Source organism: Tamandua tetradactyla, chromosome 7 (genome assembly GCF_023851605.1).
Source record: "Tamandua tetradactyla isolate mTamTet1 chromosome 7, mTamTet1.pri, whole genome shotgun sequence".
Lineage (NCBI taxonomy): Eukaryota > Metazoa > Chordata > Mammalia > Pilosa > Myrmecophagidae > Tamandua > Tamandua tetradactyla.
The window spans coordinates 61,691,496-61,708,418 of record NC_135333.1 but is presented as its reverse complement, the minus strand read 5'-3'; the positions used below and the strand labels follow the sequence as shown (position 1 = coordinate 61,708,418).

General features: G+C 43.9%; 1 protein-coding gene across 2 annotated transcripts in view; it reads left to right on the top strand.

Moving 5' to 3' along the window:
• Positions 1–16,923, top strand: part of CACNA1C (calcium voltage-gated channel subunit alpha1 C) — a 739,906-nt gene that overhangs the window by 532,819 nt on the left and 190,164 nt on the right. For both annotated transcript variants that reach the window (XM_077169590.1, XM_077169589.1), the window contains exon 7: positions 5,683–5,879. In XM_077169590.1, coding sequence (XP_077025705.1) covers positions 5,683–5,879 — 197 coding nt within the window. The remainder of the gene's footprint in view (positions 1–5,682; positions 5,880–16,923) is intronic.

The window sequence follows — 16,923 nt, the reverse complement described above, 5'->3', positions numbered from 1 at the left end:
TAACAAGCAGTGGCTGGCTCATTAAACACTTCCCTGAGTAGCACCAGAGTTTTTGGCTTACAGGGTAAACTACAAACTGCTGTCTTAAATTACTAAAAATCTCAGCTTGACCTTTACAAAAACATTGAAACAGAAATTGACAAGGCTTTTAAACAGACAATATGAATTAGCTTATCACAAAGAACTTGGAAAAATAACTCCTCCCCCTAAAAAGGGGTAATTAGGGTCAAATTTATGTGCTTCTTTTATTCAAAGGACAAGACCCTTCTCATCTTAGTTTTTGGTATCTTGGCGGAGAAGGGGGAGCATCTGTCTGGAGCATGGAAGGATATTTCGTTTCTCTCCCTCTGCACTGCTTCTCAATCTAATTTAAGGGGTCACCTCTTGCTTTAGGGGGTGGAGAGGGACAGCACCTATAGAACATGAATGGAACACGTGATTCATATTCAGCAACTAAATGGATTGTCTGGTTTGACTAGATGGACTGACTGGCACTTATGAGGTTTCCAGGTCACTGGTTGTCACTTGTCCAGAGTCCTTTAAAAGAAAAACACTGTAGTCACAGAATCACTCAATTGTCAAATGTTTTTACGTTTTTTTTTGGTGGACAGTCTGTTTAAGATTTAAGATTTTTTTTTAATCTAGGGAGAATTTCCAAAATTATTTGGATCATAATTGTATAAAATAAACTACCAGAATTTTTAGAAGTAGAAATCCTTTAAAATTGGAACCAACAGGCCTTACCTTTAGGTAAAATTCTGAGATTCTCAACCTCACTTAAAGAAATACCAAATAATGCAATGCATACTATTTCTGCTTTTAATTCGAAACCTTCCTTTCATTCCAATTTTATTTGTACCTAGTCCCAGACCACTAAATTTATGTTAATTGTGTGGCTACATTAGAGCTTGTTTAAAACCTGCTTAAGAGCTGACTGTGATATGTCTAAAGTTTATGCAGTTGTATTGAGATTATCAGTGACCCATTTGACCCAAACTCAAGACCCCAAAATCACAGTGATGCTGAATTTTATAGATTCCCCAGTCAGTGCAGCCATGGATGTCACCATGGCATATACTACATGAGGGATAGCGAAATAATGAAATTCTGCCAGTGAGCCAAGATGGCACCTTGCCTGGCCATTAGATGTCTGTGCACCACTGAACTACAGGGAGCTCCTCCAAAAGCTGAAGACAAATTCTATCACCTAATGGGAAAGTTCTACCGGCAACAGGCTCCTCCAAGGCCCTATGCTAGCACATAAACCTTGACATTGGTTGGAAGCCATTAGTAAGAGAAACTCACCATGCAGAGTGGCCAATTTAGGATCGTATTATTCATCCTTATCAGTGAAGCAAGACCAGGAACGTACCACAGACATCACCTGCTTCCTACCACAAGGCTTTCAGATTATTTATGGGCTAGTTTCAACTTTACCCCTACAAGTTCAAAAGAGGAGTTGGCTCCATCATGGAAGCAGCCATCAGCCAGGGGTGCCAAGGGAGTCAGGGGGTCAGAGAACGAGACTCTACCAAGAAGGGGGCTTGGCTTCCCTCCTCTGTGTGGAGTCAGTCTCCCTGCTGGGAAAAGGGGCTCTGCTGCAGAATCCTTTCCTCTCATGCGCCTTGCAATCAGGAACTCACCTGTCCCTAAACCTGCTGCCTGATGACAATCCAAGGACCCACTGCATCACTCCCCAGCGGAAGCTCAATGCCACTTTCACCCAGGTCTCTTCCACCCCCCACAGTGACTAATGCTGATGAGGAGAGAAAAGTATACAGGAATCTGGGCATACTGGCCATGTAGGAAAAGGCCAAAACTCTGCCATCCTTGAACCAATCCCTCCTTGATTCAGAGAATTTTGCATGTCCTTTGGAATGGGTGATTTTATTTTTTTAATTTCAATCTTTGCGTCAAATTCAATCTTTGCAAAGTTAAATCATGCAGAATGCTTTGTGAGCCCTTGTTATCATTTTCTCAGTAAAACTTACCTCAAATCCTTCTTTTTGCTCTTTGAGATCATTTCTCCAACTGTGAGTTTTAGGTATGCATTACCGATTTTGGAATACATTGGATTTTGAGTCATGTTTCTTTAAAAATCCATGTAAAGAAGCCGTGGCACTGGCCAGGTGAACCATCATGCTGCCTCTTTGCTGCCGTCCAGTCCCTGGTGGAAATGGTCTCAGAATTTCTCCCTAATCCCTGAGGCACCTGCAAGGCGCCTTCCTCATTCCTCGGCAGATCCATCACCATATGCCCATACCTTTTGTTTCTGGTTGTCCCATCTGTTTGGTGGTGCTCTGAGCCAGGTCACTCTGAATAGCTCTCCCAAGCATAATAATTACCCCTGAGACTGGCAAAGAATTGTTGGCTAAAACCTAGAAATGAAATCACCTTCATTCTATTCACACCTTAAATTTGGGCCCTAAACAAACAAAAAAAAACATAATTAATTTTGTCTTTGCTGATTTCTCCTTTGAACCCCAAACTGGCACTCTCCCAAGATTCTCCATTCTTATTGGCATTAACTGCGTTTCTAAAATCTCCCCTAATGTTTGCTCCTATTATTTCACCAAAAACTTAATTTGGACTTTCTCTCTCTCTCCATTTCTGTTTAAAACATAGAGCCCACATTGCTTCGCTTTTTTCTCTCATTTCATGGTCCCATTTTCCTCCCTGGGATTTCATGACTTTGCAAAAGAAAATCAACATATTTTCATGTTTAAACTAATTTTCCCTCATCTTAGAGTACATGTTGCTAGGACCTGCAGATTTGTGTGCGTTCACATTTTTAAAGTGTTCCCTTTCATGCTTTTTATAGATACCTATTTTTATCAGACCATCCTTACTTCTTAATTGTTCTCAACTCTTTTTAATTGTTGTTCAAGACAGGTTTAAAATAGCATGTCACTTGAGTCTTTAGATAATCTTTTCGAATCTCTTCTCTTTCTCTTTTATTAACGAGATCACTCTCCCCTGATGCCATTTTCTTTTTAGTGTATATTTGTAAAATTCCCAAATCTGCTTCCCTTTCTTGAGGATATTCAGAACTCACTCTGGTAGTCATCACCCTTTCCTTATTTCTGCCTGTTTTCAGGAACCAAGAATGCAGGGAAGGCTGTCCAATTAGCAATCGAATGGGAAGATTTGAGGCATCTTTTTCCACTAAAAAGCAAAATATGAACCAAATAAGTGCACTTTCTCTTTTTTGACCCATCTTCCCCATCATTTCAGACTTTCACTACAGTTGACTGAACGCATCAGTCTAGAAAACCATCACCAGAAAGGGCGAGAACCCAACAGAATTTATGATCTGCTTGGTCCTTGGTTTCCCGTTGCTCAATTCTCAATTTTTAGGTGCTTGTTATCCACCTTTTAATGTATTCTTTAAGTCTGGGATTCACTTTTTGGTTTCTCATCTTTTTATAGTCTTCCATTGTTGAAACTCACATCCAGGTCTCTAAAGATTTCATTGAACTGGGTGGGACTTGTGGCTGGCGGACAGCTTCACTCGGGCACATTAGCCAAGGCCTCCCAGGAACCAGACTCTGGAACACAGAAATGGCAGAGACACTGTCATTCTCTCAGCTGGTCCGGAAACCTTCATGCCTTGGTCATCACACAGAGGATTCACACACAACCCTTAACACCTGGTCAAGAATGAGCCAGCGAGTAGTGTTATTCAGAATAGCTCAAACCTGGAAACAATCCAAATGTCCAACAACTGGCGTAGGGTCTCCCCCTACAGTAAAATATACTCCTCAGCAATAGAAAGGAACACACTACTCTGACACACAACACCACAGATGAACCTCAGAAATACCATACTAATGAAAAAAATATGAACTCAAAAAGCCACATATTGTGTGATTCCATTTATATAAAATTTCTAGAAAAGGCAAAAACCTATAGAGACAGAAAGCAGATCGGTGGTTGCCAGGGACTGGGATAAGAGCAAACAAACAGGAGGGAATTTTTTTTGGCATGGTAGACATGTTTTAAAATGGTTGTAGTGATAGCCACACAACTATATAGATTTACTAAAAAATAAATGAAGTGTATATTTACAGTTGGTGAATTATATGGCATGTAAATTATAGCTCAGTGAAGATGTTAAAAAAGAGAAAGAGAAGCCAGGATAATGTACTCTGGCATATGTTTTCAACTATAGAACTCAACTCCATTCTCCTAAGAATGATCTCTTCCTTAAGGATTAATATTTCTCTCCTGTCTTCCCCTTTGGAGTGCACGGTCTCAAATTTGAAGCCACAAGCTGAGAAACAGCCAATAGGCTCCATTACTTGGTACTAGATATGTGTGATTGTTTTGATATGTATGGCACAAGGAAAGATCCTTGCCGACATGTTGTCTCTAAATGAAGAACTACAAACAGATTCTCTCTGGGGGCATGTTCCACTGTTGTTAGTGACAATCATTGTTAGAACTGAGAGCTAATCTATTTTTTACTGACTTTATTTTCTATGAGTAAGAGGCAATGTCCTGAATTTCACAAACTTCTATGAATTTCACACTTTTATCTTCTAGTGCTTGGGCAAAGACTTCCTTGGTATTTTATCATAATGGAAATTCTTAGATCAATCATAACTTTAAATTGCTTAAATTTACCGGTGGTCCCCACACCAAAAATATAAACTACATCTTCATTACTAATTTGCTAGTAGCTATTTCCATGTATGGAATTAGCCCAAGTACAGGTCAAGAATAAACCAGAAAGTAGTGTTATTCAAAATAGCCCAAACCTGGAAATAATCCAAATGTCCAACAACTGGTGGACATTTGTCTACATTTGTCTACTTTAGCCCCTGTAGACATGTTTCCTGGAAAACCCCCTACCCTACTTAGTGAGCATTCACCCATTGCCATCCTTGATTAGAGGTCAAAAAATAATTCTTCCCTCTGGAAGATATTAAGGCTGGAGAGCAAAAGGCACTGCTGAAGGTTCCCTCATCATATGAAAGCATATAGTCGGTAGGTGCTTGTACTCTGTGATTGAATCTCTTCCCCTACAGTCAGTTCATTTTTTAACCTTCATCCATATAAGGCTTCCATTATAAGTAACTTGAAGCCCTGATAATGCATCATGCAATATATGATGGACCTATATATAGTCAGAAGACATTATTGGGTGAGATCATTGACTAATTATGTAAAGGTCTTCCAACCAGTGTAGCCCTCCCCCTAAACTCTGGTTTTCTAGTGGAAGTGTCTATAAACACTTTCCCACCCAAAAAGGGATCTCAGAAAATATGGACTTCTCATAATTTTCCAGGACATTTTCCACTCCAAGTAGTTGCATCATCATCATTTTGTGGACTTATCATTTGGCCATGATGCCAACATGGTACAACACAATGGGAAATGACCCTACCATTTTCTTCCAAATCAATTACTGGGGTTAAAATGCCATCTTTATAACAATTAGTTGAAAGGGCTGACCTGCTAAATCTATAGCAGCCCGACAGGAATATCTTGTGCCTTCTGCTATTTAATTCATATATGGGGAAACTAATGAAAACTTGTTCTACTTGTCACCATGGCTGTTTAGCCTATCCCATCACCCTTATCCTATCACTTTTCTCTCTAACTCCTCTTTGCTTCTTTCTCTGCCCATCTCTCCCCACCCTTCGGCTTCCTTCTCTTCTTTTCCCCTGGCCACTTGAGATGTTCCAGCAGAAGATGACCCCTCCCCCTGTGCTCTGGAGACAGGCCACGGGCGCCAGTGCCAGAACGGCACTGTGTGCAAGCCCGGGTGGGACGGGCCCAAGCACGGCATCACCAACTTTGACAATTTTGCCTTCGCCATGTTGACGGTGTTCCAGTGCATCACCATGGAGGGCTGGACAGACGTGTTGTACTGGGTACGTAGCTCGAGCGGGCAGTCAGGGGGTGGGGTCTGGAAGGGGATGGGCCTTCCTTGGCACCTCCCCTTTGCCTCCTCCCCACGGTGTTGTGGGCACACCCATTCCTGATGGAATGGTTGATGAATACCGTTGATTTCTTCCAGGTCTCACCTGATAAACAAAACATGGACTTTTCACCCTAATGAGTCCTTTCTCCCTACCCACCAGTGTAACAGAAATGTCATCTTTCAGTTTGTCCTACTCTGGGAAGAGACACTGGCATGCAACCGATGCTTTGTGAATTAGTTGGCCAAGCCTGCCATGAGGATGTCATCCAATTCCTCTTCCCACTGTAGAGTTCAGATTCTGCTTTCAGGCTTTCTTTGTTCCTCCCCCAAAAGAGGGCTAGAAGGCAGATTCTATGGGCACAATTATTCAGTCTTGGGGTTTCAGAGAAAAATCAAGCTTGGTCTAAAAATAAACTATTTAGAGAAACTTTTTCAAGGGATTTTATAGCATCATGGCATGCTATTATGTTTTTCTTCCTCATGTTGCTCTTAACCTGAACATAGGAGAATAGTCCATCAGACAGATACGTGGTCATCATTTTCACTGCTAATGAAACAATCTGCTAGTAATGTGATGCCTATTTAAAATACCAGTTTGTGTCTACCAATTGGTGCTAAATCTTTTACTTCAAAGATGCACCTTTTATTATCCAGTAGCCAATGCTGCTTTGTCAACCCTCAAGCCATTGCAGTGCCCTAATGGAAAAGAGCACCAGATTTCTCTACAGCCTGTCCCTATATGGGCAAAAAACGTATCATATTTAATCTATCTCCATTCTGGCAAAACCAATGCCACTATTTGCAAAAACTCCAGAAAATATACTTCTTTATAGTATTTCCTTCTTTGACGTGTGCAATGTCTTCCCAGTACCCAGTTTTGCCCTCCTTCATTTGGGCAAATAATAGTTCCTAGTCTTGAAAAGACCATCTCTCCCAGAATCTTGCAAATAGTCAGATTTATTTGGCCATCGTGAAAATAATCTAAGAGGTTGCCTAAGAACCATTGCCTACAAACTAAAGCAAGGAAGAAAGAGAGGGAAGTGGATACCTTCCCATCGAGCAGAGCTGCCCCTAGAATGCCCCTGTTGACTTCTTCCCAAGTCAGAAAGAAGACTTTTGTAGCAGTAACAAAAATTTAGTGCAGAATATTGTATCTTCCAAATATTTTTTATAAGCAACATGTTCTATTGATTAAAAAAAAAACTCTTTTCCCAGGTTTTATGTGCTAGTTGACATGCCTAAACTCACTGTTGTTTTAAAGTTGATTCCTCTTTACAAAATAGCTACTTACTGCTTGCTTGAGTACCATGTATCCAGTAAACATTTCCTGAGCATCTTTTGCATGCCAGTTGTTGTCCTAGACACTGAAGGTCCAGATATAAATAAAATTCAGTTCAAATTGCCAAGCCTGGACTAGAGAAGCAGACAAAATTCTAAACTCAATAATGACGCTACAACTGGAGTCCATGCCGTGGTGGAGTTGCTGTGCCAAGATACTTTCAAAAGAAGACAAAGGTCAAATCACCTCTGTGTCAAACTAAAATAGGAAAACCCTTCTCAGGCTTATGTGTGATAAGAACTTGGTTTTGAAGAATTTACTAAAAAAGGGGGTGGGGGTGGGGAAGGGAGTTGAATTTATTATGCATTGGTAAGTTTATTTTATTTAGCAATGCAGAGCAAATCCCCAAGCGGGCCTAACTGGTCCTTCTACCTTGGGTGGGTCCCTCTGGCCAGCCAAGCACAGAACCAACCATTTGCAAGTAGACAGATTTCAGCTTAGGGGACATAGAACATACAATCATAAAGGACCCTGCTTTGGGACCTCATCACAAGAATTTCAAACCCATGCTTTAAGTTGCTATGGAAACGCCTCCAGTGGCATCAAATTGAGGGCAGGGTGGCAGTGGGTGGGTGGGTGTGGGGATGGGGGAATAGGTATAATTTACTTCGCTCATGGCCCTGATGTATTTTGGTGATCTTCCTTCATCATTCCCTCCCTCTCCCTCACCACGAGTCATCGATACCCCACCAGCCAGATGTGCTCCAAAGAAATACCATCATAATGACAGTCAGAGTGGGGAATGAGAAGGAGCACACAACTGCAACTACCAATTTTCAGCAGCTGTGTTGTGCTTTATCCCCTGGGGTGTGTGTGATAGAGCTCAAGCTGGGAATGGAAAAAGTGGCAGAGGTGAAGGAACGGTCCCAGGCTTGTGGGACGTGCCTCTCTGTGATTTTCCCAGTACCTTCCCAAAATGGTCGTGTCATATGTATGTGTAAGTACACATGCATATGGACCCACACCTAGAACCGAAGCAGAATCTCCTCCTTGAATAGTCACAAAGGAAGCACTCCCAGCCCAAGGCTCCTGCTCGTAATCTTCTCTAATCGCTTTGACCTTTCTGTGGCCATTTGTTCTTCCTTCCTTCCTCCCTCTCCCTCTTCCTTCCTCCCCCTTCAGCAATCCTCCTCCTTGCCTCTATGTTCTCTCTCTCTAATCCATAGGCCCTCAAATCTCATTGTGATTTAGCATCACCCATGGGGCTTTTTAAATATAAAGATGCCCAGGTCTCCCGCAGAGTCACTGAATTAGGAACTCCAGATTTCAGGCCCCAGGATCTGTGACTGGAAAATGCTTCCCAGATAATTCAGATGCCCAAGCTATAGTTTGAAAAACCCATTGAACCTGAATGACGATAGTTTGCTGTCACTGGATTTGAACCAGGCTGGGAAAATAGTTTCCATGGAATTTGGGGAAGTAGGGTAGGTCTACCACTCAGAAAAAGGCATTTCCCTTCAAGCTCAAGGGCAAGTCTAGATGACCAGGGAAGGAGCAACCAAGATCTCCAAACATAGCGGTGAATGGAAACTCCAGAACTGCGTTAATATGTCATTGAAGCATTAAAACAGCAATGAATTCAGTAACTGGATATAACCTGGGATGGAACGAACCTGGGAGGTTACCAATAGCAAATGGCACACACCTGCCCCCTCCTGAGATGAAATCAAATCTATTTCTCCCTTTCTCTGACGTCGTTATTTCATTCCATTGTTATGATCTGAAAGAGTTAGTGGACTGAAAATAAAATGAAAAATGGTCAATAATACTTGAACATGGCCTTAGCTATGAAAGCCATTGACTTTGTATTGGCCAAGGCCCCAACTGGCTGAATAATTTGCTTTAAATACCCACTTGACCTAGCACTCTGTTCTAGAAGTTTGCAGGTATCAAAGGAGGGAGAGAAGGGAGCCTCTGGGGATTTGGAAACCAAGCCTAAACTCAGGTTTGGTGTGTGATTTCCTCGGAAAATGGCTTCTTAAGCCAAAGACTTTCAATTTACTCTCAGAATGTCTAAATCTCTTAAAAAACAGAGGGGGAGGTGATCAGATAAAAAGCATCTGCCTTCTTTAGGAACAAAGGAGCAACAAGAGAAGGAAGAATTCATTGTTGCATAACATCACCATTGGTTTCCTTTAATTTTTGTTTTTTACTTCTGCTCTGTTGTGTATTGTTTTAACCAAACATCCCTAGCCTTCTGCCTGTAATTCAAGACTGCCTGTCTTGTATGGTTAGGGCACATACAAGACAAAAGACACCAGAGGCTGAACCAAGATGATCCACAGGACTATGGGTTTAGGATTCCCTAAGCTGGTCTGAAAGCTGGGGTCAGTTTGGAACTCTGAGCGTTATCCCTTCCACGTTGTACCCAGGTCACCCTTAGGTAGCATCAACATCAGACAGTCAATTAAACAACTATTTGATGCTGAGTTTGTGCCCAGCACTTGAGACAGCCCCAGGCCACAGAATGACATTGTCCCTGACCTGAGAACTGGACCACACTTGTCAGAGTTGGGGGGAAGGGAGGCGGCAGTTAGCATAGATGCCACCCTAGAATACGGTTATTTCTAGCTCTTTAGGAATCTAGCTGCCTGTATCACCTTCATTAAGAGGACTCTGTTGACCTCGGCTCCCCCAGTACCTTCCTGACCCCAGGGACCCTGAGGGTGCAGCCTGCTGTGAAGCAGAGGTGAGCGCCTCGGGGCTGCGTTTTCCTGGACTCACGTCCTCCCCACTCTACCACCAACACGCAGGGGCCACACTCTTCTTGACATCACCCATTCCTCCCCCAACCCAAATCAGTCCTTCCACTGATTTAGAAAGTTAGAAATTGAGTTGAGCATAAAATTAAGAATACTTAATGAGAAATCATGTAAAAGTAAGATTTGTAGAATCTTATATAGAATTCCTATCTTCTGCAGTGTCTGGGATTAGTTTTGGTTAAGCCACCAGGAGACCTTGGAAACAGAAGGCTGATGTTTTCACTTTTTTTATGATTCACTCATCAGGCCCACACTGCTCCATCTTGTCATCCAACTTACATGTCTGCACATGCCGGGAAGACACTTCAATTGCTCAACTCACTTGTGCACACACACAGACAGCCATCAATTTCTTGATGATGCTGAAATATCTCTTGTTTATAACAAAGGTCTTTTGCATCCAAGCAGGTTGGATTTGGGTGTTTCACACCATTTTTTTTTTAACTTTGTCTTCAAAAAGTTTTACACACACCCCTTTCCACTACAGAATATAGAAAATGAGTCTCTAAGGAAATTAAATAAGCAGAAGTAGAGCTGAATTCTAATAATGATCGAATAGTCATTTTAAGTGAAAACTCAAAAGAAAATTCCCACATAATCCAGAAGCAGCATACTGGGCTCTTTAAGGTCTCCAGGGTAGAAAAAGTGTGACTCATCCTTGTTAGGGCCTTGTGGTTTTTAATTTGTAATCTGCACCAGATGACAGTAGTACCCATTGAGGGTCCATGTTCCTTAAAACAGAGACTCAGCTATCTAACCAGCAGTTTTTAAGCATATCAGTAAGGATTACTCGCATTTCTCAAAGCCCTTGCTTACTTATTGGGTTTTATTTTATTCATTTCACTGGTGTTAGATGAGTTCTTATTATCCAGTAATTCAATTTAACAAGCATTTACTGCGCTTCCAGGGCTGAGCTGGGGGCTGAGAGCTAGGGCTTGGGTACAGAGAAGAATAAGGCCTGCCCTCAGGAAGGGTAGGATCTAATTGAAGAGGTAAGGAGCACACAGTGAGACGCGATTTAGAAATGAAGGGCAGAGCATTCAGTGAGAGCAGGGAGAGGAGCAGTGCTCATGGAACATTCCGGAAGAGGGGCTTCTGCTGGCCTTGAGTCTGGATAAGGATCAGGAGAGAAGGCTCCTGGGAAGGGGAAAACAAGCTCTATCGCAGCTTGGGAGAATGAAGAGAACTGTGTTTAAACTCTTTCAAGAGGCCCAAGGAGCATCTCACCTACCCCCAAAGTGTCCTTGCTCATTGTGTCTGAAGGGCCACCTGGAGATGCCATCACAGGCAGCAGCCTCCATACTGCCCTGTGGGCAGCACCTGGACCAACGGGCTGCATCTTCCTTCAGCCATGAGCCAGCTGTGCCCAGCACAGGTTCTCCTACTTTGGCTCCTGACCTCACGCAGACTGTCAGTGCAAGATCCCAGCTGATTTCAGGGATTATCTTTATTAGATCAAGGAGTTATTTGTTGGCTTGTCTTGGTGTTAGAAGCATGTCGCTGTTCTTTACCCACCTAAATTAGGCTTTTCATTGTACACGGTGGTGCACACAGGTGTTCAGTGAGTAATAAGCAGGTGCAGGAGGAAAGGAGTCAGGGGAAACCTGTTCTCAGGCTTGCTGTTTGTCGAAGGACCCCAAAGGCGGCACCCCATAAGGTTACAAAGGCCATGAATGGTCACACACTTACCAAGCCATTGCCCTGGGCTGACCGCAGTCCTCTAATTACAACCTGTGTCAAGCACTCGTCTCCTGCTTTTTGGCATCTGCTGAGACTGATCCCTCTGTTTAGCTCCACAGTGCCAGGGCCAAGGACCTTCTGGGAGAAAGTGCAAGCAATTTGAAAACTCATGGAAATCCAGCGAGGAGGTGTGGCCTTGAGGGGATGTATGGGGAGGTGGTGTTCCTCTTATTTTTCTTTTGGGGGAAAAGCATTTGGTAGATTTGAAGGATTGAGGCTTATTCCTCAGGCATTAGATATCTGCTGCAGAAGTGGCTTCTGTATTTTTTATTCAAGATTCCCTTTGCTCCTGTCCAGATTCTTGGAGCACGAAGCTGAGTGTTTCCGCAAAGGCAAGGTCATCCTGGTGGTTCTTGGGTCTGGAGGCCCTGAAGGCTGCAGATGGTGAACATCAAGATGACTTTCTCTGTGCAAAGGAAGAGTTACAAAGTTTCTTTTGTTAGAGGCCTAAGAAACATCTAGCTTCAGTGGTTAAAGACCTATCCTTTCACCACCTCTAAATAAGGGTGTCAGCAATCTGGGTCATTTTTTTTAATATCACTTTTTTTATTCTTTCCCCTCCTAATAGCTCCACTCCAGCTGATGTAAGACATCAATCTCATCACTCCAGGCATTGCCCTAGTTCGGAGTCACCCAGCCTTGTATGCTGGCTACCCAGCCTGCCCCCAAAAGTAGGTGGCCCAAAATGAAGAGGAGGAAGTAAGAGAGAAAACAAAAGGGGTGCCTTCCTTTCTATCCAGAGCCAAGCAGGTCAGAGAGTCTGCAGCCGCTGAGCATAGCTCACCAAGGGAGTGGTGGGATTCCTAGTCCTACCACTGGAGGCTCGTTACTATCCCATCTCTTACTATCCCAGCCCCCCATCCCCTTTATTCCCCATCCTGAACCTCCGAAAGAACTAGCCCACAGCCAAAGAAGGAACCAATGCAGAAACAAAGGTGGTCTAGGGGAGGTGGATACCATGCATTTCTCTTGAATTCCAGAGCAGAATCCTCCTAGCTCTGGCCCTGGCTGTGGGACAAAGGCCTTTAGATGTCTAGCTTCATCCATTTGAAACCCTTAACGCTGCTGAAAGTCACTCACCTTGTATGCAGCTCAGAGGAAGAGATACCAAACTAATCAAGAGCCCCGAGAAGATCCCCAAGGCTTGTATTCAGTGACAAATAGAGACATGTGGCTTGGAGGGCTGCATTTTCTGTGGGGGTAAATGTTCACAAAGTTGATGGAGCTAACAGGAACTAGCCAAAGATTTTATTCCAAGGAGGCTGGCCAAGTGCCAGCCAGCCCTTCCTCGTACTCACCGTCTGTCCAGGCTCCAAAGGCAACTCCATGATGGTGGACTCTGGTGAACTCCCATCTCTTCCTGGCACCTGCTGTGCTCCCCCCACCCTGCAAAAGATGAGGAGGTCTGCGCTTTATCCAGGAAGGAACAATTGGAAACTCCTTCCGGATAGACTTCTTCTGCCACTCTTGACCCCACAACCCACAGTTGGGCAAAGTGTTTCTTGGAGGTTAGTACAGAATAAGCAGGTGGTTGACCATTTAGATCATTAGGTTAGTAACACAGCGTCCAGGTATGGGCTTCAGAGGGCACCCCTAGGTGTTGTCTTAAGGATGCTGTGTGCATGCACATTTTTGTTTGGGGTAAGAGTTGCAATTTTCAGCAACTTTTTGTGAGCTCAAAAAAAGTAAGGAAACATTAATTTAGAGAAAGTGGAAGGGACTTCTGCTCTTCATTAGCAGGATCTAACCTGAGAGAGGAAAGGCCAGAGGCCATGACCTAGGCTCTAGGTTTCAACAGCTCATCTCCGACTCCCATGCTGGAGCTGTTTTCCACCCCTTTCTCCTCAATGTCCAACAAAGAACACAATGTCTTACTCATAATCAACTCTCAATAAATACTATTAAAGAAATGTAGACTCTAATATGGCCATTGCTAAGAATAATCAAAGGACGAGCTCACATTTACCCATCTTAAAATGTGTCTTGTAGACCTTGGCATGACAACTGACACGACCAGTTGCTGACTGCTGATCTCTGGCTTGTTGCTGCTAATTGCCTTTCCCCTCCCTAACCTCTTTCCACCAGTCCTGTCCCTCCTGTCTTGGTGGAGAGTCTTTTTCTTCTTTTGGTAGTGAAGACTTTTATAGGACTTCCCTCTGCTGGTTTGGTTCAGAGTATTGCCTTCTGGCTACTGGAAGATGACAAACCCTTCTAGGTTTGCCTCCCAGGCTCACTGGGATGGGTACAGATCTGACCACCACCACCCCCACTACCACCCAAGACCCTCTGTCCTGCTTTTCCTAACAGCTGCCATTTTGCAGGATATTTTTGTAGTTCAACCATTGGGAAAATCCTCTACCCCACAGCCGAGCTGGCTTTCCAGCTGTAGGCTCTATTTTCAACAGTTGTCAAGCTCCCAGGAAACCCCTATCCCGTCACAAGGGTCCAGGGCTTCCTTCCTGCTCCTTCACACCTTTCTTCAGTGGCTCCAGCCTCATGCAGGTGTCCTCCTTGCTCCTCCCATTTTGCATTTATGACTCTGCAGATCCCCTCCAGTTATATTTGCCATCCTTCATCGTAGGTGCCTTTTTTTTTGTCTTCCCTACTAGCAAGGACTTCCTATTTACAGCACAGTGCTCGGCACATATTCCATTCATTCATTCATTCATTCAGTCAACAAACATTTAATGAGCACCTGCCATGTGTGAGGCACAGTTCCAGGCCCCTGGGATACATTAGTGAAGCAACAGAACAAAATCACCTGCCCTTGTGAAGCTTCCATTCTAGCACAGAAGACAGAATAAATGTTAATAAATGGATATGTTATACAGTTAGGAAATGACAAGTGCTATAGAAAAAACAGAGCAGAGTATGTGGGACTGGGCTTGCCCAGTGAACCCATGTTAAATTGAATTGTAATATGATACAGTTAGGTGGACCTCTGTTGGGGACTCGTCCCTTCCTCTCTAACTCAGTTGAAACCAGTGATCCCCAAGCACAACACATACGACAGCATTTCGTGAATTTCTCTAACCAAAACTAGTAATACCAAATACATCTTTTGGATTCGTAAAGGACATATTGGGGTGTAGCACTTCAAACCTGTCAGACTAAGTAGGTCTCAGTATTTCTCAACCTATTTTACTCATGACACAGAAAAAACACAGTACCTGTCCAGCAGACTTAGGTAAAGGGATAGGACTGCTCAGAGGCTGAGGGCCTCACCATCCCAGCTTCACCTGTCACTCCTTGGAGGTGTCTGGAGTGGAAAGGCTGTCCTGCGCTAGTTGCCAGACTCGAGCACCTTTAGAATGACCCTCTGGGGTGACAAGTATGCAGATTGCTGAAACCCACTGAACCCTGGGGTGGGGCCCAGGAATGCCCTTTGTTAACAGTTCCCCTGCATAGTTCTGGGATGGTCACACCACGCTTTGACAAAACCTTGTTCTGTACCTTACGGGAGGCCATGCTATGAGTGGCAGTCTTGTTGAGATAAGTTGGAAGCTGTGGAGAGAATGACTTGTAAGTCAGTGTTTTTCACACTCGAGTGTGCATCCGATTCACTTGGGGGGAGCCTGGTACACAGATTGCAGGGCAGCCCTGGAGTTCCTGATTCAGTGGGTCTAGGGTGGGACATTTTCCAACAAGCAGGTCCACAATATGTTTTCAGGTGGTGACACCCTTGCTGGCCCATACTTTGAAAACCATAGAGATAAATCATTCTGGAAGCTTGTGTGCCTTAGGAATTTGGGTGGCTGTGGGCTCATTTCACCAGGACAAAATTGGGAGTCATTTTCAGGAAGATCAGACTAAATCTTATTTGGTCTAGTCAGAAAGCATCAGTGGAGGTAGATCTGAGAAACCAAATCAGAATAAATTTCCTCTTTGGTAAAAATTCTGCTTTGTGACTTACCATCACTTTCATATCCTCCCTCTAGCCAGCAGTGTGCTGGTAAATGTTTAAGATCCTGTTCTTAGGGGGCAGGAGTGAAGGGGAAGCTGACTTGTAGCATTTGCCCTTTTCTGTGGTGTAAATGCTTCCACTATGGCCAATTTCTAGTGACCAACTTGGAATTGCTGAACGTGGAGTTGGAAGATGATGGGAGCCAGCTCCAGCACAGTTTATGACCTTTCTGCAGTGTGCCTCCATTATTCAGTTAGTTGCAGGTCACAGTTTCCAGGCTAAGTACCATTTGCATCCACACTGAGGTTGTAGGCACGGGAGCAGTTCTCTCAGTACATAAACCAAAATGGCTGCCTCTTCTTGGCCCATGGCCTGTGGTGCTTGGTGAAGCGCTGGCTTTGAGCCTCTAAATTCTGGGCATGGCCAACCGTCCAGGTGGCAAGCCCTTTAGGAAAGTATCTTTCCTCACCATTTTCTAAGGTTTCATTTCTCCAGTTCTGTCAGTAAGAAATGAAGCTCTGCAAACACGAGGTCAGGGTGCCTCAGGGTGCAATGCAAGATTGGGTGGCCACATAAACTCAACTGATCTCAAACCATCCCATACAAAAGAAATTATTTTTTGAGGTGACCCATCTTATTCAAGCAAATAGGAAGCATTAGAGACATAATTCTCTTGCTGGAAATAATCCGACAAAAAGAGCCAGGCACGATACCTCTTGAAGCAAAGCCTGCAAAAGTCCCTTACAGTTCATGTCAAGGTCATGGAGAATGTATATTGGATATAAATGGAGCCTGATCCCAGTGGGCAAAAGCCAGGTTCAACCCCACTGGTCTCCTCCAGATTCTGTTCACATGCTTTTCTCCCTGCTTCTATGCTTTAGCCCAATTCTGCTTTCTCTCTTTCCTAACTTTCCTTCATCTTTCCAGATGCAGGACGCTATGGGCTATGAGTTACCCTGGGTGTATTTTGTCAGTCTGGTCATCTTTGGATCCTTTTTCGTTCTAAATCTGGTTCTCGGTGTGTTGAGCGGGTAAGCTGACCATTTCTATGTCTTCTTTACAATGCGGCTGAGCAAGGTTCCAGGCGCCACTCTGCCCATCACCAGGATCCTCAGGGATGGGACCCTAACAGGCCCAGAAAAGACAGGGAAAAAATTGTCTCCATTCAACCAAAAATTCCGATACATTGGCTGGGCAGGCTATTTGGCCTCTGATTTGCACCCAGAGGATCCCCGGGTCCCGGCGCTGC